The sequence below is a fragment of the Maylandia zebra genome, linkage group LG12 (assembly GCF_041146795.1).
Source record: "Maylandia zebra isolate NMK-2024a linkage group LG12, Mzebra_GT3a, whole genome shotgun sequence".
NCBI classification, from domain to species: Eukaryota; Metazoa; Chordata; class Actinopteri; order Cichliformes; family Cichlidae; genus Maylandia; species Maylandia zebra.
In genome coordinates, this window is record NC_135178.1 from 12733374 (window position 1) to 12755437 (window position 22064).

At 39.7% G+C, this 22064-nt stretch overlaps 2 protein-coding genes across 10 annotated transcripts in view; one reads left to right on the top strand and one right to left on the bottom strand.

Moving 5' to 3' along the window:
* The window catches only part of adgrd1 (adhesion G protein-coupled receptor D1), a 40516-nt gene extending 29481 nt beyond the window's left edge, over positions 1-11035 (bottom strand). The window contains exons 1-13 of one of the 6 annotated variants that reach the window (XM_076890708.1): positions 10602-11035; positions 10456-10492; positions 10022-10114; positions 9434-9529; positions 8931-9053; positions 8651-8827; positions 6359-6619; positions 4911-4978; positions 3437-3577; positions 3264-3314; positions 2663-2789; positions 2249-2356; positions 17-92 (exon numbers count right to left, since the gene is read on the bottom strand). In XM_076890708.1, the coding sequence (XP_076746823.1) occupies positions 17-92; positions 2249-2356; positions 2663-2789; positions 3264-3314; positions 3437-3577; positions 4911-4978; positions 6359-6619; positions 8651-8827; positions 8931-9053; positions 9434-9529; positions 10022-10114; positions 10456-10492; positions 10602-10676 (1433 nt within the window). In that variant the 5' untranslated portion in view covers positions 10677-11035. The other 5 variants (XM_004544132.4, XM_004544131.4, XM_004544134.4 and 2 more) reach the window with 5 other exon arrangements.
* A 1210-nt stretch (positions 11036-12245) lies between these two features.
* On the top strand, positions 12246-20177 carry stx2b (syntaxin 2b). Of its 4 annotated transcripts, XM_004544136.5 has the most exons (11): positions 12246-12595; positions 12699-12773; positions 12872-12971; positions 14262-14336; positions 14416-14489; positions 15103-15211; positions 16481-16554; positions 16707-16844; positions 17198-17308; positions 17456-17564; positions 17733-20177. In XM_004544136.5, exons 1-10 carry the CDS (start codon positions 12566-12568, stop codon positions 17549-17551), a joined length of 882 nt encoding a protein of 293 aa, XP_004544193.1. In that variant the 5' UTR covers positions 12246-12565; the 3' UTR covers positions 17552-17564; positions 17733-20177. The 4 variants fall into 4 exon arrangements, with proteins under 4 accessions (XP_004544193.1, XP_004544192.1, XP_023009020.1 ...); XM_004544135.5 differs by having other exon boundaries at positions 17456-20177; XM_023153252.3 differs by lacking the exon at positions 17456-17564.
* Positions 20178-22064: the final 1887 nt, after the last annotated feature.

Here is a 22064-nt window from a genome sequence, read left to right on the forward strand (position 1 = left end):
TGCTGTGTCATCTTACCTGGTCTTCACAGGGCTGATCTCTTTGTAGTAGCTGTGCATGTTGTGATAAAAAAGGCCAACAATGGTGGTTTGAGCTGAGGAGAAGAAGACAACACGCGCAGACTGAATGTGAAAGAAATGAGCTGAGGGCCGGGAATGTAAAGCAGTGCTGCTAAAACACTCACAAAGAAGGCAAGTTAATTAACATTGGCTTGCTACAGTGTGGTGGCACCGGCGGGCTAATGGGACAGTCCTATACTCGCACCGGGGTGAAAAGCAAGACTGCCGCAAACCCATGTGGATGTTGGAAAGCTTGTGAAATGTCTAAATGACTTCACCAGGAGAGCTGGGGGTCTGCTCCCCCACCCCTGACTTGACCTATCGTTCAGCTCGGTCCCACCTTAATACTTTAAGATAAACAATGAAATTGGAGGAAATGCTTAATGGCCCTGTTCCTCCTTTCAAAGGCCTTTCACTTGGGAACTGCTCTAGAACAACAAAAGCAGATGTCAAACAATATGGATACGCAACAGAAAACTGTTAATAAATATATAATCCATCCAGTGTTGGGGAATACATGTACCGGCGTTACGTATTTAAAATACAAAATATGAGTAACGGTATTCCGTTACAGTTACTGCTTAAATAGGTGATAATTGGAAATACAGTTACTTTGTTAAAATCAATGGATTACACGGTGGTCTTTTTCTGTTTCATATGTTAGGCTATCTCCTCTCTATCTCCTCTCTAATTTTGGTAATTTCACGCCAGTGGAAACCCAAACAAAAAACGCAATAAGAGGCTCTGACCGGAAATCTGACTGCGCAATGCAAACTCTGTTTGTCAGCAACCAAGCTGCTCTCATCTTCAAAAGACTCCAACCTAAAGAAACATCTGGGAGTAAGTTCTTTTTTAAAAACTAAGGTTAGCCTACTGCAGCTATCTTGTTTTAGTTGTAGTAGCTACCTGGGTTATGTGCCACTTCAGTATCTGCGATGTACCATTGCTGTGTGATGTATTACTATTACTGAAAGCTGCATTACAACCTGCTAGCTGCAAATAATCGTGTGCAGTTTTGAAAGCAGACAAAAAGAAAACATATTACTGATACAGAAAGTTTTCTATGCGAGATCACTGCAAAAAGTGCAGCCTTACCTAAAGTCCACCCTAATGTTACTCATTTTATATTAAGATTTAAAAATCTAGCTGGTATTGTTTTCAGAACTGCATGTGATCGTTTGCAGCTAGCAGGTTGTTAATGCTATCCATCAAGTCTACAGTCTGCGCTCTATGAACTCAGGTAACGCTAGCTAACAATGTTAGCTCGGCGGCAAGTAGCCTTCAGTAATAGTAATAATTCACACAGCATCAGAATACGTTACTCACATCAAGTTAAGAATATGCTTCAAACTACATTTTGGGCCATGTATTCTGTAATCTGTAGTGGAATACATATATATATTACAACAGAATGCATCCCAGTGAGCCTCAGCAGAGACTGGGCCAGTACACTTGTACAACTCTCCTACAGAAGAGCGAGAGAACAAGAAAAAACAAAACGCAAAATATGCAGCATTTTCTGTTCTTAATTAGAATATAAAATCTGTCCTTGGAGCACTATGGGCAGCCAGGTATTCAGAGTTAATTTGTTCCTGGCTCTAATGTGTTAAGCAATAACATGTATTCCACTTCTGATAATAGCCCTTTAACTAATTATTAAGAGTTCGTTCTGTATGGCAACTCAGTGCATGCGAGAGCCAGGTGGAGCCAAGGGAATCTGACCTAAACACAAAGTCAAACAAACAGAGTTTTAATGCCCACTGTAATTACTGCTCTCCCTTGCACCACTACGTGGATCCATTCCTTTTAACGGTGGAGGAAAGTGGAGAAAAAGTGCGCTCTCTCTCATTCTTTCTGTTCTGAATAAAAGGGTAACTGCCAACATTAAAGTCATAGCTGGGTTTCTACAGTACACCATAAAGCCACACAAAAGCTCTCATGGCACTCCTGTCCTTAACTGTATGCCATGTTAGTAGTCCTAAATCTTACGATAATAAATTACCGTCCGGTAACAAGAGTCTCCCAGCTGGACAATTTTCTCTTGGCAGAATCAGTGCACGGCTAATGTGAGGTATTCACACTCAAACCCAGCTACTGGTCTGTCTATGCAAAGAATCCTCCGAAAGTTTCTCCTTGCACGTCGATGAGCACCTGTCAGTGAACATGCAGAGGCTGTAGTGCTAGTACTTACACTCCATTGCGAACGCCTCTCCAGGCACAGAGATGTAGCTCTTGCCTTCTGTGGGGAAGCGGTAATGTGACAGCTCAAAATTCTGTGGGAGTTTCATCAGAGAGTAATCTGTGGAGGTCAGAGGTTAAGAAAAGGGAGAACTGTTGAGAAAAACAAAGTGACAAGCAAGTAACAAGACCGATTTGCTTTGTCGGGGGGGAATCACAAACATCAAACAACCCCTTGGGAGAGAGACAGTAATAAAAAATGAGGAAAAAACTCAGGAGAGGAAAAGTGGAGAAGCTTAACTTGTGCTTCTCTGAACAAATGTTGTCCTGACGTGATTACAAAACTAATGATGTCAACTTGAGGCTTGGAGTCCGCAAAAGCTACAAACAATGACTTACTTTATGGAGAACCTGACACTTTACTGACCTGCAACAAAAGATGTTCCATCCAGGGAGATGAGAGAGTTCGGGCTGTCCTCCAGGTTAGTCACTACATGTTCCATCACTCTGTCCACTGTCTTGACCAGTCCGCTGACCACAGGGGTGGACTGCTGCTAGAGAACAATGACCCAACGAGAAAAAGTTGACAACTGATTCACTGTTTCTGATTTTGTTGTTTGTCACGGAGAGTACTGCTCACAGTATAAAAACAGGTGATAGTGTCACCGTCTAGAGTTACACTGTAAACCTGACAAAAAACCTGACAAAAACTTGATAATTCGGTTGGCTCAAACTCACTCACTACACTGTATCTACTGTCCAAGTTTGATGTGAACATCTGTTTCAGCTTGCTCTTACAAAAACAAGCAAGGTTGTTCTGAACACCCAGTGTACTGAAACCGCTCTCTTGTGTTTGTGATTTGGCCATAACAATTGCACAGTGGAGGAAGCAAAAATCTTTATAGTCAGTTACGCAGTTTTAAACATCCAGATATCCTCGGTGTGTTACATTAACGTATTCGCCACATTGCATACGTTACATTTCGTCATGTTTGGATACTGCACAACTACAGAGTGAACCCATTTACCTCTGTCAGTCCAGGAAAAGACAGCACTTCTTCCACACTTTTGAGCAAACCCTGGGTGGAAGAAAATGAACATCATAGAATTGTTGCATCATATGCGCATGGGTGGGTATTGTATCTGTGTGTATGAATTGGTTTTGCAACAGCAACATGTGTTTTGGACTGTGTTTCAAGACCTGTGTGAGGTTGTTCGCAGTATCACGAGAAATGGTTCCATTGGGCAGCGTCTTCAGGAAACTCTGCACTGGCAAGAAGTCTGTGGGTCGGAGCTCCTCCTGGAGACTGCTGATGACAGGGGGACTCATATCAGCGGCTCTCTGGGGAGACAGCACATCGGGCATCAAATGAAGTTTACTGCCAGGAGCAGCGAGTTCCAGTATACACAGGATGTTTAGTGACTGATAGCTTGAATTTAGAGAAAACTCTTTGGACCAGAGTTTCGGCATTGGTCTTTTTCAGATTAGTGCCCAACAAGGAGTGCGCTGTAGTGTGCACTGTTGACTGACTCTGCCTACCATCTTCTATTTCTTTAGTTGTTTCCTACAAACAAAGCCTTTCGATAAAAAGGTTGCTTCTATTCACATGTGTTATCTATTTGCTTTTTTCCATTTGTCTTTAAAAGAAAAAAAATGCCTCAACAGGAAATAAACTCTTTGTGTGCATTCAACTAAAAGTCCTTCATTGTTACTTCTTTATTGACTTTCATATGTGTTTTGGCTCAAAGACGCTCTGGTAATAGTTTCCAATGATGTTGAGGTACAGAGATGGGGTTTCATCACCCACACATTGTAAGAGTACTATATTTTTAACATCCAATAAATTAATCCTAATCTATACCAAAACTGAGAAATTACCGTTGTACAGTATTTGTCAATCTTTTCTTTTCAGCCATTCTGTTGTACATTTGCTGCTGTGCTTGTAATCCTGTTGCACGATCCATTTCGGGTAAAGCTTCTGTCGAACAGTTAGCCTCAAATTTGACTCTAGAACACTTTGGTATACAGAGAAGTTCATGGTCAACTAAAAAAATTGCAAGGCACTCCGGTCCTTTGGCTGCAAAACAAGCACAAATCATCACCCCTCCAACACTGTGTTTGCCAATTGGTATGAGGTGTTTGTGCTGATATGCTTTGGTTTTTGCCAAACGTCTCGCTGGGCATTTTGCCCAAACAACTCCACTTTTATCTTATCTATCTAAAGGATACTGTTCCAGAAGTCTTATGATTAGTTTGCAGCTTTGCAAACCAAAGACAAGCCGCCATGATTTTTTTTTCTTTTTTTTTTTTAAGAGAAGAGGCTTTCTCCTGGCAGTCCTTCCAAAAAGACATACAGCATTTTTCTAATTGTGTTATCATGAACTTTAACATTTAGCATGCTAACTGAAGCCCATGGATTTGTAGCTCTTGGGGTTTCAAACTGTGAGTAGCTAACAAATGTAGTTTGCTAACAAGGAGCTAAAATTACCTTCTGTACAGCTAACAAGATACTGAGTGCTCAGTCATTCTCTGTTACAAAAATAATCTAATTTGTTTAATGATATAAAACCAATTTTTTAGGGCTTTAGTTTTCACTGGTGTTCTGTGGCGAGACCCTCCTCTACTGTCCCCTCTACTATGCTTTTATTGTTCAAAGAAACCCTGAGACACTTACGGCCATTGGCGTAGTTGAGATCACTTCCTTGGAGATTCTAGGTGTTGTTTTAGAAACCATGTCCCAAGCTAGAAAAGACAATACAAAGGGTTGAAACAGGACACGGTATAGCTTAGCATCACTCCTCTCTTTAATCATGGTTTAGTCTAGCCTTGCCTTTTTGTGACTTTTTTTTAGGTCCTTTGTTGAATGCAGCTGGGTCAGGCTGCAGTAGTGTGGCTGGATTTTATCACCTTCAAGCTTACAGTGTGAGTGTAATGCCCGGTCATGAGAGGAGGTATTTTACAGCCTCCGCAAAAGTGGGATACTCCACCACATAATAGTCTGCCACTAATTTCTGTACCGGGCTCAAACACATTTTATATATTTGCTGTCATTTAATAAAAACAGCTCTAAGCCACTACCAGAAAAACACCATATATGGATGTACATTAGACATATTAGTCAGCTCTTCTTTAGTTCAATACAGCATTTTATATGCATGTTCTGCAGAGGTAAAAATATTTCTCTGTAACCACAACAGTCAGGCTCTTCTTGTCAGGTAATAAAGAAATCAAGACTCTCTGGCTTTATCGTGACCACAAAATAATTCTCTGTAGCAGTCTTTATATATCAACACCATACACAAGAGGAGTTCAACTTTACTGATCGGTAAGACTTATCTGCAACCAAAAATGCTTTAACCGCTCAGCTAAAAAGGTACATTTCATTAAGTGTCGAATATTTTTCAGATTAAAATGAAATTTTCTAATATCTTATATTAGAAAATATAATCATAACTATATACTGTAATATAGTTATTATTAATCTCTTGCTCTCTTCCACAGAAAGTCTATCCTGTCTTCCTCCCCTCATCCCCAGCTGATTCTGCTAGAGGTTTCTTCCCGTTAAAAGGGAGGTTTTCCTTCCCAATGTTGCCAAAGCTCATTGTTGTGGTTTTCTCTGTTTTCATATTGTAAGTTTTTCCCTTACAATATAAAGCGCCACAAAGCAGAATGTTCATTTTTTTCTACATTCTCATAAATGCCATTTTGTGTCCTTTTATGGCTCTCTACTGAACAAAAACAGAAAAGCTTCTGGGTGTTTTGTCCTAGCGTGTTGTAACTTGTCACATTATATTAAAATGATTGGCCCCTGCATCTCAACTCAGGTCTTTGCACTCTTATAAATACTTATAAGGCAAAACTATGGAAGCCATGGCACTTGAAGGTCATGAAAATGGTTTCTGCAAGAAGAGCCATTTGACAGTGAGGCAGGCTATATTTGCATGGTTTGATGTGCTTCTGTTAAGCATGAATTCTGTGGATGGAATGTAGCATGGATAAAGACGGAAATTGCTTTTTAACCCATGATTTCCTCAGAGAAAAGCCAAAAGGGAGGAAGCATTTTAATAAATCAGCATCTTCAAAAATGTCAGGAGGTTTTTTTTAATAGTAGACAGGTCCTACCTATAGTTGCATTGTAGTAGAGTGAGATGTTCTCAGGTGAAAGGGCCCTTTCCCAGATGACGAATTCATCAAAGGCTCCTGTTACATAGTGACTATATCCCTTATTGTTGGCAGTTCCAATGACGAGGTCAGGGTAGGGGTCTCCATAGGTTTCCTCTGAGATGCTTCCGTTTTTGTTCTCAGCAGTTAGGGTCGCATTGATGTAGACCTTCAGGCCATCTTTCTTAGTCCATGTAAAGAGGATGTGGGTCCAGTATGGCCCTAATAACGTAAACATAAAATGAAAGAAACGCTCAATTGTTGAAGAATTGAATCCACCCCTCCCTGAGTCTGATTCTGCCAGAACTTTCTTCCTGTTTAAAGGAAGTTTTTTCTTTCCCATTGTTGCCAAGTGCTTGCTCACAGGGGTTACCTGATTGTTGGGATTTCTTTATAATGTTTTAGGTATTGTAGCTTTTCATGTGTGAATACGTTTAGCGGGAAAATACACTGAGTGTGTGGTGTTGCAAATGTTTTCAGTCATTGGTCGCCTTTTTAAAGCGACTGATATTGCAGACACCATGTTTCATGCTTGGTTTAACCCAGAAAGTAAACGATGACGTGTTCTCAATGCACAGTAGCTTTCATCAAATGAAACTCACACTGATATTTGCTGGTTCTAGCTTTTTAAATTTAATATTTGTTTTTTAAATTGTGTCTTTTTGCCCGTCTCCCTCCCCTCATCCCAAACCAGTCACAGCAGATAGCTGTCCCTCATTGCACCTGGTTCTGCTCAAGCTTTCTTCCTGTTAAAAGGGAGTTTTTCATTCCCGCTGTCACCAGGTGCTTTGCAAATTTGAACTCATGGATGCATCGGAGAGCAGCCAGGGATCGACCCGCAAGCCTTCCAGATTGTAGGTGACCTGTTCTACTACCCGAGAATATAAAAACAATATTGGCTTGAACTGAATAGAATTTGTGTGTGTCTTAAACACAAGTTCCTAGCCGTGCTAACAGCTATGTGAGGCTGAACATAGATACATGGCTTTTGTGAGATAGCCTATTAAGTTCAGAAAGATGCTGGGTTAGTTTAGCAAGAATAGTTAGAATAGCAAGAACACTACACAATTTTACATTTTGACCAGCTGATGGCGCTGTCTTAAGCGAAGAACCAAAACTCAACTAACATTAAGCGCCTTGAGGGGACTGTTGTTGTGATTTGGCACTTTATAAATAAAGCAGAACTGAATTGAATTAACTCTGTCAACTAAAATGTTTGATTTTTCCATTAATTAATCGAGCTTAATCTTTTGACTGATTTAGTAATTTATTACTCCTTCAGTTCCAGATGCTAGATTTTATGGTTTGCACAAACCAAAAACTCCAGCCAATATTTACAATGAATTGTGCATCACAAGAACAGAGAAATTAATAAACAATAGAGAAGTCCCAAAAGACAATGCCTTCCCCGTCACACATGCCAGACAGCCAAAACCACCAAAACACATGTCATTTGTGGTTGCAATATAAGCAGTACTGGATGTACCAAAGACCAAGCTCAGCTTGCAAGTCTCTCATTCACTTCTAAATGTACATTTTTATATTATTAACTTTCACCTTACAATCACACACTGGGTCACACAGGCCCTCGAGTCTTACTCATTCACCCACAAAAACCTTTTCTCCCAAATCAGAAGAAAGAGAAGTGACATATTTTGACATTATGTCCCCAAGGCTCAACATGTCATTGTATGAGAACCAGATGACGTTTGGATCTTTATAACCGAACACTAGCATCAAAATTGAGTTACGACCAAGACCTTGAGTAACTGCAGGAAAAACAAGGATGACACAAGTCATTTGAGAAGAGAATAGCGATTGGTAAAAGTTTCACGTAATGTTGAATCTCACATGGTTTATTTCATTTTGTCAACTGTTTACAGTATCAGCCCATCTCATGAAAAAAAAGAAAAGAAAGTAATTTCATTTTCAGAAATTAATTCAAAATATTGGTCACACTCTGACTTTTATTGTGTTTCATATCTCATCTAACTTGACACCAAAACTAAACACCGAACATTATTTTGCACATGTTGTCTGCCATCTCCAAAAAATTGTATGTTTAGTGCTACAGCAAAAGATTTGAGAAATCTACCCCCATCTTTGTCAAATCAACTGTCCGTAGTTACATCTGGTCTCAGTTAACAAAGTCATGAATGCAATTATATAACCATTAGTTTATGGTGTGTTCAAGACCAAAATAGATTCCTTGTGGGAAATGTAACTATGTGAAAGGAAATGTATTAAGCGTACCTGGAACGTCGATGTTGGCCCGCCATCTGTGCTTGTTGCTACGAGTGTAAAACTCCACATATCCTCCTAAAGGGTTTGTGTAGACTGAGAAGCCATTGGAGATAACTTTTCCTCCAGAAGCGACAGCAAAGCGGGAGGCTGACTCGTGGTTTTTCCAAAAAAAGGAGAAGGTAATGCCTAGGGGATGATGAAAACCCAGCAGCCGTCAGTACAGGAACTGAACAGTTTTACAAGCTAAACGATAACTTGTTCAATTATAGATTAAGTGCAGTGCACTCACCCTCAGGACCACATAAATTAGGGTCACTAATGCACGTGTTCTGGTAGTTTCCAAAGTGAAGAAAGGTGCCACCGTTATCTCCATTCAGAAAGATGCCCTTGTTGACCATTCCTTCAACAATGTCTGGGAAAAGCACAATTTAGAGGAAAAATTTCATTTAAAAACAGGAAGGTGTTGTAACCGTTTAAGTGACTTTATAGTCATCTAACCACACGCTGTTTTGCATGATGAACATAAAGATTTTGCAGCTTTACTTGCATCTCATGTCAGAAGCCAGTCAATAAGTCTCCTACTTGACTTCAGGTTTATTTAATGTTAAAGAACAATCCCTTATCATCAACATACCAAGAAGTCCTCATTTCAGTCTGCAAGAACCGAAGACTGAATGGGGAGAAAAGTGTGGAGGGCTCAGCTCAACCGTGTGGCAATACAGAGGGAACAACAGAAGGCAGTGGGTGATGCACAAATGATTTTCAGTGAGAGGAAAAGTGATGGATCCTCACCTAGTATTGCAGAAATGTTAGTGTAGGCAGAGTCATTGTACACATAGGAAGAATTATGGGAAGAAGGGAGCACAGTGTGGTTGTGGATTCTGATAGCTGGACAAAAACAACAGAGACAAAAAAAAAGTGATTCACACCAATACGGACAAAAAAACAGAAGACAGAACAGTGAAAGGAAAGCAATGGGAGGGACGTGATGCACAGGTATGAGACAGAGTGATGGTGACCAGCGTGCGAGGTGGCAGTGGTCAAAGAAAACTCAGTGTGACTTCACACATCATGCCCAAGTCTATACCCGATCCCTCTTTAACTTTAATCTTTCACTGAATGAGGAATCTACAACACTGCTGCAAATGATATTTAATTAAAAATTAGGCAAATGTCATCTCCAAACTATAGATTTTTGTAAACGATGTACTGCAGCATTTTTAAATCCTATTTTTTTTTAATTGACTGTAATTTCACTCATAAATCTGGCATTAAAATCAAAATCATATAGCTTTGGCTGGAAGATGGGTGGTAAAAATACATTTAAATCGAACAGGTGTTTTCATATTCACATACTTATGTTGCTTCCGTTAATATAACCTGATCTGTTTCCATTATGATCCCACAGTTCATGGATTCCTTCCACTGCATCCAGCGGCCAGTAATGCGAGGCCGTGTCCAATACCTCCAGGCCTGGATGGACAAGTCAAGCATAAACAGGCATCCAGAAAGGGCTTTTCATCCAATCAAGCACTGCCTCATTAATCAGAATTTATTTTCCCAGAACTACATTTTGGGTTTGGGGTGGATTAAAAAGACAGTGATGATAATAATGATGCAAACAACTGGAAAAAAGTTGTTTATGAAGCAGACTATTTAGATTAAGCAGAAGAAGTAAACAAAGCAATAACATCCTCTGGCAATTAGCAGATGGTAAAACAGGATCTTACAAATTATTTCTTTCTTTCTTTTTTCATTTTTAATCTAGCAACTGGAAACACAGGAAAATTGTCAGTCCAGAAATTTCTTACTACCTGGATGCTTCTGAGCTTGCGCCACTTGAGCATAAACCTGTTAAGAAATTAAAAATAACTTATAAAGTCTGCAGTGCACAGTTCGTTCTGCTACATGGGAGGAATTGCTAGGCATTTTCATCATGATGTGCCTTTTTTAAGTTTACCTTAATAAAGGAGACAAAAGCTGTAAAAATGCGAATCCGCAAACAAAATGCCATAGTCTCTGCAAAATATAACATTAAATCTCTGAAACAACTTAATTCCACGGGTGAAGATGAATCCAATAAGCACCGCTCATTGTACCAATAGAATAAAAATAAAACTTCGGATCAGTCCATTTGTCCAAGGTTAGAAATACCCAAAGAAAATAAATAGAAGCACTGACTCAATAAAGCATTCAATTTAGAGTTGTGGCATGAGGCCGAAAAACTTCAGAAGTTGTCCTTTCATGATAAAAACTGAAGCCCAACTCCAGAAAATTGTAATCCTTAATATTTATCCGAAAATTTAAAAAGCCGTTTTCTTAGAATTTCTCTGCCTGCATCTGGGAGCCTCAAGGAGTACAGGAGCTCCGCTGAGCTGTGCTGGGCTGCTGCTGGACTGAACGTGGGAATTGCAAAACGTGAAGTCATTTTCTTTGGATCTTCTAAGGAGGGGCGGTAAAGTTTGTGCGTAAAAGGCGTTACTTGTGCGTAATTGGAGATTGCACGGGGAGTGAGATCAGGGTGTGCACCGTGTGATCCACAGATGCACATCTGAGTTTGTATTCAAAATATATGTAAATAGCATACGATTTTAAAGACGTTTCGAGCAAGCTTCTTCCGACAACTGGTGGAGAGTCGCGTTGTCTAGCTTTTTTCTTTCTTTTCAAGCTCTGAAGACTACAATAACCTGGATGACTGAGTAGCTACACAAACAGCATGCAAAACCTTTCTAGGAATAATAGGAATACGCTGAGTGCTATCTGCGAAGTTGCACAGATATGCCTAGATATGTGGGAAAGGAGCAGAAACCCCTTTTAAAAACAAATTGAGTTACAGTTAAACAACACACACACACACACACACACACACACACACACACACACACACACACACACACACACACACACACACACACACTAAAGTATGAAAGTTCTGTAAATAAGATCAGTATTAAAGAAGAACTCAAAGCACTCCAAGTGGAAACATAAAACAAGACCTATGTTGTTGTCAGATGAGAAGTGGGCCCTTGTTTGACTTTTGGCTCGGTAATTTCGGTTTGTGAAATGCGTAATGAGAGTTGGGCATTTAGAGTTTGGATGACATCCACATATGGGGAAGTCATCAGGAGTCCCGTCGAAGGCTCCAAAAGTCGATTTACGCGGGTAAACAGCGCCACTGTGTGGCCAGGTGAATAATAGCTTAGCGGCCATCCAGCAGCGCTTATATATTATTTATAAAAAACCTTTTCATGTAACCGCAAACTGTTGTTGCTGTCTAAAAAAAATTAAATAAAGAAAACAAATTGATATTAAAAAAATCGATTTACAATAAACTCAGAAATGCCACAAAAGATTAAAGTCTGACAATGGTACCTCAAATAGTTTCAGATTTGTGTAATAGTTCTACCAAGTTCAGCCCTTTTGAAATATGATTGCAGCCATTTAGTTTATTTATCATAAAGTTCAAATGCGATTAAGGGAGGACCAGATTCTCCATCAACGTCATCTGAGAGAGAGAGACCTCACAGAGAGGGACAGAGAGAGAGAGAGAGAGAGAGAGAGAGAGAGAGGCGTATCCCGGGGAGAGGGATATTACTGTGGATCTATTACGGATCCGATGCACTTGTTGAGCGGGGAATATCGGCGGAGTTGAAACAGGAACAGCCCCTTCTGGGTTTATTTCTGAGTTGTGTCTTGGACCCAGTTTTGATCAAACAAAGCTCGACCTGTGGCACTGACTTCCTATTTCTGCGACTGTCATCTCACAACCTCGTGGGCCTGGATCTCAGAGATTAAACTGAATCTATTTTTATTAGCCACCTGGACCCGACTGCGCGGCAATGTTCCTCTCCACATGGAGATGTACAGGATAGAGCCAGCATATGCTTTACAACTAGCTGAGCGGGAGACGAGCTGACCGGTGTGATGAAGGATCGACTGGCTGAACTGACCGCTGTAAGTGTTTTTGTTTTAGCTTCAACTTCGTGGATCGTGACATGAAATAGCCTGGCGGCATTAAAAAAAAAAAGGTCACTCAAACACATTTTCATCCTCGTAGGCCGCTTCACAAACAGAAGAGGATGTTGCAGTTACAGTTAACCAAGATGGATTCATGGATAGCTTTTTCAGAAGGGTGTGTACTACTGTGACTTCCAGAATGTGTATTAAGACTAAAAGCAATAATAATTGAGGACACTGATGGATTCTTTGCTTATTTATCGGCTGGTGTAGGTGGAAGAAGTCAGAGGAGTCATCGATAAGATCTCCATACAAGTGGAAGAAGTGAGGAAGATCCACAGCATGATCCTGTCGGCACCCAACACAGATGACAGTAAGTGTGGGTCGTTTAGGATGTTAACATCCTTTAGGTTTTTTTTATTGCTTTATTTTTTAGAAATGCATGGATGGAAGTAGTCTTTTTGGGCACAGAGTCAACGTGCTTCAGATGTCTTCCTTCCTTAGTTGCGATGAATGGCCGGCAGACCGGAAACCTGTGAAGGAAGTAGCACTCAAATTTGCATCAAACCTGACAAACTACGGTGAGATTCAGGACTTAATCAGGGATTTAACCCTCCTGCCATCCTTTAAAAAACTCACACCCATCACCCTAGGGACCATTCTCAGCCACGCCATAAAAAGACCATATATCCATATTTTATTCCACTTTAAATTAGCCAACCTTGTAAAACTACTTCTCCCTGAAATATTCATGTAAAGTTTTAATTATATTTTCGTTGTTTTAACCCTTCAAATCCCAGTGTTATTACATGAGCGCCCTGTGTTATAAGCCCCAAAAACCAAAAAACGAAACTAAATATTTCCACAAAAAACCAGTTGAAGTAATATGTGATTGTCATTATAAGTAGGCCTTTAGATGGACCAAAGATTGGCACCAACATACATTTTGACCTGCCATTATTTTTTTTGCATTTTTTTTGCAATTTAAAAATTAAAACTTCAAGGCCCTGAGTCTTCATTGACATCCAAGAAAAGAAGAAAAAATAAAATCATATGATGATAATTTGGGGTTGAAAAATAGCATTTATAATGGAAGTCAATGGGCAGAAAATGGTCCCCAGGGTGATGGGTGTGGGGATTTCTGCTGCTCAGCCATTTTAGGCTGATTTAAGGAATTCACACTGGAATATTAACATTGACAGGTAAAAACTATCCTGTGGCAAGTTTGGTTATATTCCACTGAACACAGTGGAAATGGCAGCCATTTAACACATAGCAGTGGCACAAAAAGGTCCCAAGAAGGCAGGAAGGTTAAACATGCTGTTTTACTAAAAAAGAATTTCTACAAATTCCAAATGGTTTTAAATTATGACTGATCCTTTAATTAGATCCGAATCAGTGTCTAGCCTTCTTTACTGTGTGAGTGGAAAATCTGGTCACAGGATAACTCAGTTTACTTTGCCATGGAATCAGTTAATGTAGTTCATAACAGTGTCCATGACGTGGAAATTGTCCTTTATTTTGTAACCTCTCCATTATTGCCTCGGGGTCGTTGCCAAGTGACCAGCTGAAATCAGAGCAGATCAAATATTTGGATTACCTGGATGACGACTTTTCTTCTAAACAAACTCAAATCTAACACATCTCCTGTTTGTGTGCGAAGGGACAAAGGATCAGCTGGCTGCACTCACCAATGATATCAAAGGGAATGCCAATGTGGTGCGAACCAAACTAAAATGTGAGTTCAGCTGTCGTCCACATTTCTTTCATGTGTTTCAAATTGTGTAACAATGTCATTTTTACTTTTTTTTTCACAGCCATTGAGCTGAGCATGCCCAAAGACGATGCTGCTAACAGGGCCTCCGTAGACTTCAGGATCCAGAAAACACAGGTCACGATCTCCTCACACACGCACACTTATCACATACCTGATCACACGACGACCCAAGCACTACTCTGTCAGCTGTATGCAGAACTTCATACAGATAAAAGCTGTTTTGTTTTTATTATAAATAAATCCAGACAAAATAACTTCTGACTATCCAGCTCTCAGCTTTACTTCTGTATTTTGTTGATGGTATATTTCTCTAGTTTAAGAGCAAAAACTGTATCATAACCTTCCAACACTTCCAACGTGTACTTTGTATCTTGTACTTCTGAATTATAAGGTATTAAGTCTTAAAACTTTGCAGGGTGACATGATGGTCCAGCTGTTAACCGTGTTGCCTCACAGCAAGAGAGAGCTGGATTTAAATCCGGTCTGGGTACTCTGGCCTCCCACAGTCCAAAGAAATGCACTGGGTTAGATGGACTGTTTCTAAATGGGCTGCAGGTGTGAACATAAGGGTGAATGGTTTTCACTATATGTGTTACCTCTGTGGCAGATTACTCTGCCGCTCCCCTTAAAACAGCTGGGATAGGCAACCCTGAGCTGGATAAGCAGAAGTCTGGAAAGCCTGCAGCACATTATCACTTTGTGTCCCTGTGTTTTGACTTGTCCTCAGCACACTGTGCTCTCCAGGAAGTTTGTGGAGGTCATGACCCAGTACAACGAGACTCAAGTGTCCTTTAGGGAAAGAAGCAAAGGAAGAATCCAGAGACAGCTGGAGATAAGTGAGTGACAAATAATTGTACTCCTGTATCTGAATAAGCCCAGGAATAATGGGCTACATTAACTACCAATGGAAGACCATACAGGACTTGAAATTAATTACACTTTCAATTCTTTTGACAAATTTAAAAAAGTAGTGCTAAAAGGGCGACAAAAGAAGTAAAACCCTCAAGCTGTGTTAGGGCAGGATCCAGGAAACAGACCGCACCAGCTTCCTCTCTGCTTCTCTGGACACCAGCCTTAGTGCTGATAAACAGAGAAGAGCAATAGTATAGGGTTTCTGCAACGCCCAGACAATAAATTTCCAGTGTTTTGGAAAGAAATGTACTAAAAATGGTTCCCGTATTAGCAACATATAACGTAGTCTCATTAACAAATATTCTATATCAGATAGAAATGATTGTTTAGGTACAATAAGATTCATATTTGTTATAACTCCAGATTTGTAATTTGCTTTCTGCTTATTGTGTTAAGTCCTCGCTGTTCAGTATCCCTGTAACAAACAGGCAGATCCATTGTATTAAGTATATGTGAGTAACAATAGTGAAAAGCAAAAAATAAAAAAGGGTTGACTCCCAGAGCCAGTCCCTGCGGCCGGCATTAATGAGAGGCTCTAGTTCTGCAGACGGGCGAGCCTGATACTGGAGACGCCTCTCTGTGTTTGCGTTGCCCGGGATACGAGCAGAGCACTCAGCGGCCTGTGCAACAGTAGTTCACCTGTCTTTGACCAGACTCAGTTTGTGCTGTCGCCAAACACCAATAACTGACACCGTTCACAAGTAAAAGCCTTGATGTGTAGCGATGAGCTGAGCGCGTGGTGTGTTTTGCTTTGAGTGTCTCTCTGAGGAACAGCCACCGATAAAGGTGTGCGATATACAGTAAGCACCTGCACAGCGGTCTCTCTCTCTCCAGGGAGAGTACTTTACAACAGGAGGCATGGTTGCTGTAAAAGAAAGCCCTCTGTTTGTAGAGATTGTTTCAGGAGCTTTGGGGGGGGTGGGGTTTGTAGATTTCGGTACCTCTTATGCAACCCTTTGGCATGAATCCACTGACAGCTGCAGCAGGCAGAGATGGGGCAAAAGAAATAAAATATATTCAGAGGGATTCTTCCTCAGTTCCATAATGACATCAAATGAAGGCATATTACTTTCATGGGTGGGAGCAAATACACATGGTCCAAAACAGTCACTTTTGTTAGGAGTGCCAAAACTTATGAATCAAATAAAACTGCCAGACAATTTTGAATTCTTTGTTTATTTGTTTAATTCTAGCTGGAAGAGTGACCACCAATGAAGAACTAGAAGACATGTTAGAAAGTGGAAATCCATCCATCTTCACCTCTGATGTACGGTTTCTCCAGCATTAATGTGCTTGCTTGGTAAAATGCCACGACTGCCATCTAGTGGCTGATGAGTAAATCTTTTTTGCAGTTGGGGTTGTGTGCCGATGGGGTGATTTTGGATGGATTTTTGAAGGTATTAAATCTTTCTCCCTCAGATCATTTCTGATTCCCAAATCACACGGCAAGTCGTGAACGAGATAGAGTCACGACACCAGGACATCATGCGCTTGGAGACGAGCATCAGGGAGCTCCATGCGATGTTCATGGACATGGCAATGCTGGTAGAAACTCAGGTAAGAGCCTCATCTGAGTGGAAACTTTCACAAGCAGATCTGTTGATTTTTCTTTTAAAACTTGTTTCTAATATTGTCTACTAGGTATATTAGAATGGAGCTCATAGCACAAATACCAGTATCAAATCAGAGGTGTAAAACATAAGGCTTGTGGCCACTAAGACTTGTCCAGCAAGGAGGTGTACCCCCCCAAACTGTCATTCACTATTTACAAAATTAAAGGACATAAAGTTCCTGTTTTTCCACTACTATAGAAATTACTGCTTAAGATCAAAGTGGCCTGTATGTGATCCAGGATGTGAAATAGGTTTGACATCCCGGCCATAAATAAAAGCATCTGCATTCATTTACAGGGGGATATGGTTAACAACATTGAGAAGAACGTCTCTAATGCAGCTGAATACATTTGTCGTGCAAAGGAAGAGACCAAAAAAGCAGTCAGGTACCAGAAGAAATCCCGGAGGGTATGTGCTCCTTTCTGGTTCTTTCTTGATGCAATTTAAAAAATATAAATCTTTGTAAAGGTAAATTTGATATAAGATCGTGGTCTAAGCAGCATTTCTTTTCATTCATGAACTTTAAATAACACCGTCTTCCTCTTCACTTGCCAGAAATACATTATTCTTGCCTTTGCTCTGTTGATCCTGCTTGCTGTTATTGCACTAATTGTCGGCCTGTCTGTCGGACTAACCAAACCCCCTGCATGAGACCTGCTGTGAGGTAACAACACTTCCACACCCACAACTTCCTTTTCTTGAGCCAAACATCCATCTCTTAATTTATGAATCTATTTTATATATTATGTTCATCTGCCGAATGCTTCACTGGATCTGCGGTTTCTCATATGCAGCCAGTTCCTCTGACTACTCCTTTCTCCTGTTTTGACAGAAGCTTCTCTACCTTGCCATGTGTGGAGGTTTCATACTTTTACTCATCATAATAGTCGGAGTCTTTGAGTAATGAATTCCATCGTGTGCAGTTCCACAGCAGTCAGAAGTGATGAAACTTTTACAAACTTCATAATAGGACTGTCAGCCTCTACCCAGCAGGACGGATGTCTTGAGCAGAACTTTTCCCCCATTATTGTTATTATTTTTAAAAAAAACAATGACTCCTGATAACAACCAACTGACAGCTGATATTTGGAATTGATACATTTTTACGGTAAAAGAAAGTTTTAATGTTTACATCACTTCACTACATATGAAAAAAGCAGATCTGGCATATTTACATGATGGACACAAGTGTTGGTGTTAATTAATACCTTTTCTTAATTAAAAGAAAAAATAATCAAAGCCTAAAGCTTAGCAGCAGATGTGTATATAGATATAGATCTGTTTGTCTCATCTTCCCAGTACCCCTGCTATTCTTCAATGTTTTTTTATTTTATTTTAATTTTTCGCTTTTTTAGCAATTTAATCACTCACTAAAGACAACATCTTAAAGTATTAATTGTTACTGTTTTATGGCAGTTAGGGCGTGTCTGTCCAATTAGAAGCATGAATTCCTTCTCGTGGTCAGCAGAGTCCAGTGCAACAGATCTTGGTGGGGAAAATATTCCTCGGCTCCTTAACACTTTCCTTTGGAGTTAATGGCCTCAGTTGCCAGTTTCATGCCTTAGTGAAAACATGGTGCTTATATTTGATGATAAAGAGACAAAATATATTTTTAAAATTTAAGTTGGGATAAAATGTAAAAATAAAAGCAGAATGTAATTATTCAAAAGCAAATCCTCATATTTCATTACTATAGAACACAGAAAACATATCAAATGTTTAAGCTGAAAAAATTTTATGAAACAATAAAGCATTCTTTATTCTGAAATTGTTCCATAATTGGTCTTGCAAATTGGTGAGCCTGAAATTACTCTGAAATTTGTTCCTATTTTTGATGAGTTTTAAGGATGAAGACTGAATTCAATAAAACTGGAATAGAGGTGGGCATACTTGTCATAACAGAAGTAGGTTGTAAGATTGTGGGATGTACCACTTCAAGGATATCTGCTATTCTACCTTCAAAACACAGCTCATCTAGCTACTGGTCAGCTCCAGTCTGTGTGTACTTTACTGTGCCAGAATAGCCTTTAGTTTTGATTGTTTGTTATATGCATGTAACTAATCGGATGTGATTGGGACATTGCTCTAGGTCACAGAGTAGTGGTCCAGCAGTAGTCTGTTTTGTGTGGTTCTAAAGTTTCAAGGTTTATATTTTCACTGCAAAAATATATCAATTCTTCTTAACTGTAAAACATCATAATTGCTATCAGCCCTGAACAAAGACGCAACAGTCAACACACAGAACCAGTTACAATAGACACAACAACATCGGCCTCTGTGTTATGCTGAAGTAGAGCACGTCTGTTCAATACAGCAGATTACTGTTGTTCTATGTTGCTGTTAAATAGATTTTTTTGTGCTGAAGAAACAGTTTGACATTTTGGGAAATGATTTGGGTGCTTGTTGAGGGTTCGATTAAAGGATTAAGTATAACTTGCATGTTTAAAGTAATAAACATGCCATAGACACTTTTTTTTTAACCCAGGCTAGGATAGCTGCTGGCTGCTGCTTCACATTAAACACAGACACGAGAGCATATCATTCTTTTATCATAATTTAATAAAGCTACAACAACTGCCCAGACAGTGGTGCACTGGTTAGCACTGTTGCCTTGCAGAAAGAAGGTCCTGGGTTCAGGTCTACCAGCTAGCTGGGGCCTTTCTGTGTGGAGTTCACATGTTATCTCTAGGTACTCCCACAGACACACGTGGGGTTTGTTTAACTGACTGTAGATGAATGGCTGTCTCTCTCCAAGTGCTAGTTTGGCACCATGTCCCAGCTGTGTACCCTGAATTGGGTAAGCTGATGCATGTCACAATTTTATCAAACTGCTGCTTTAGTGTCAAAACATGTGACCAGCTCACTTCTCTGTAAACTGACGGCATACTTTGTGTTTACATGTTCAAGTATGTGCTTTATCCTTTTCACCTGTTGTGTGTATATATAATGTTATTTGTGTGATGTGAATGTTAAACTACTACAGCTCAGGAGACCTTTAGGAATTTCATGTAGTAACATAGAATCCACTGTTATACTGTAAATGTGCCTTCTTGACATTTTAATATGAAACCTTAACCTTAAGTGCATTTGTCACAGCTACTGAGTGTGATGACTGAAATACTGCTGTGAAAAGAGTCATGCAGTAATGTAAGACTCTTGGAAGAATATTTCAGGAACACACATTTTTATTTTGATACCTTTTTGTTTTTTGCTTGATTTTTGTATTTTATACTGAAAAAACAGATATTAACTAATGCAATAAATAAAAAAATCCAGAATGAAAAGTCCTGTCCTTGTTTATTTTCTTAAAAACTTCTTAGTTAAATATACAGGGGCTATCCAGATATTTAAAATAATAAATAAATAAAATCTCTGACTATTCAAGACAAAATTAGGGGTATTTTGCCTGCTCTAATAACACTTCAAACATTTGGAGGTTCAGTTTGTTTAAAAGAAGCGGAAAGAAACAGAGGCTGCTGTTTACTTCTGGCCTAATGAGTGCTTTGCACAAAGCACTTGTCTTCTGTGTAATCAACCAAACAAGATTAGTTAGGAAAGTGGAAGTGAGTCCCTGGAGGGCAAGGTCTTTTTTTCCCTTTCCTCTCTTTTTCTCTCCTTTGACTTAGATCAAAGGCTCTTTCAGAGGTGTACTTTGAATGAAATATCACAGAATGTCCTTAAATATGAGCTCTGGGACTCCCCCCCAAGTATTCATCCTACATGTCAAATCAGGGGACATTAAGAGCTGTGATTTAACTTGGTCACAGAAGTTGGTTCAGATGAGTAATTTCTGTGGCAATATGTCGATGTTAAAGCATGGTGAGTGATAACAAAGTGTATTTTGTGCATTGACTAATTATTTGGGTTAGTGCCTTTTCAAATTTTGAATAATAGTTTACTGTTAGTCATTAGTGGGAAATCTCCCACGTTCCACAGAATAGATTGAGAATTGTAAGCAGCCATCTGTCAGTTTGAAAGGGAAATTATACAAATATGAACATTTTGTGAACTATAAATAAGAGATATTTAAACTTCTCAGTGACTCACCACAGGTGGTGATCATCTTCCATCACTGGTCAGGAGTGCTAAAGAAATATATTAAACTGCCCTGTTACTGCAATTTTCTGTCAATAAAGGTAATACTCTGTTCTTACTCTGCTGTGGTCAGTGTTATTCACCAGCAGAGTTTGATCAAATATCGATAGCATTGATACCAGTCTTGGTATTGGTATCAGACTGATACTAGCGCGATAGGCTCGAAGTTCAAAAGTCTTGGTATCAGCAATACTGGCCCTGTATTTACTTGGTATCTGTACTAAATTTGCAGTATGGCACAGCAATACTTACAAGTCTCCTCAACTGTGCTAAATGTATTACTTTACACATAAAATAATTTATTTTAAGTGCTTGCATTACTTACATCATAGTCCCTACTGATCTGTAACGATGAGTAGCGATTGGCTGGAATAAGTATCCTCAACTACCAGACCAACTTTTCTTGACTTTGATGAAGGTGAAGCTTGAGGGGCGTGTTGAGATCAACATTTTGTAAGAGTGGATTATAAACAAGCCAGAATAATTCAGAGTTGTGTGATAGGTTGTATCAACTACCTATGTGAAGTGATGGTATGTGAGATAAAGTGGAGTTGTTAAATGGACAGTCAGTTTTGCTGAGAATACAGTTGAAATTCATTTAATTTCAGTGTTATTTATAGTGTTAGCTCACTAGCCACTGGATGTGATGAAAGTGCAGGGGGATTAAAGAAAACAACAGCAGTGAGGTTTGACCTCTGCCATGAGTGAAAGCTGGAAATATCAGTCAAAATAGAAATCAATATGCCAAATGGAGAACAACTTAGCTTAATGCTACTAGTCAAATGCAACAGGGCTGGAGCACTATTTCATTTTCTTTCACCAGCCTCCCTTGCTAGTAGTGCATGTAGCTTTGTGTTTGCTAATCTGCGTGGAGAGAAAGTACAGTGTTTGAAGTTCAAATGTCCCAGTTTTACACTGGGACCTGAAAGCAGCTCACATTTGTGGATCTGTGCGAGGTTGGCCCCGTTAAATTAGTCTCAAACTTGATCTGTTCGTATCGAGCGATTCGTTCGCACGTATAAGGTTTTGTGAGCAAGCGAGCGAGAGTTACGTGTAGTTTTAGACATTT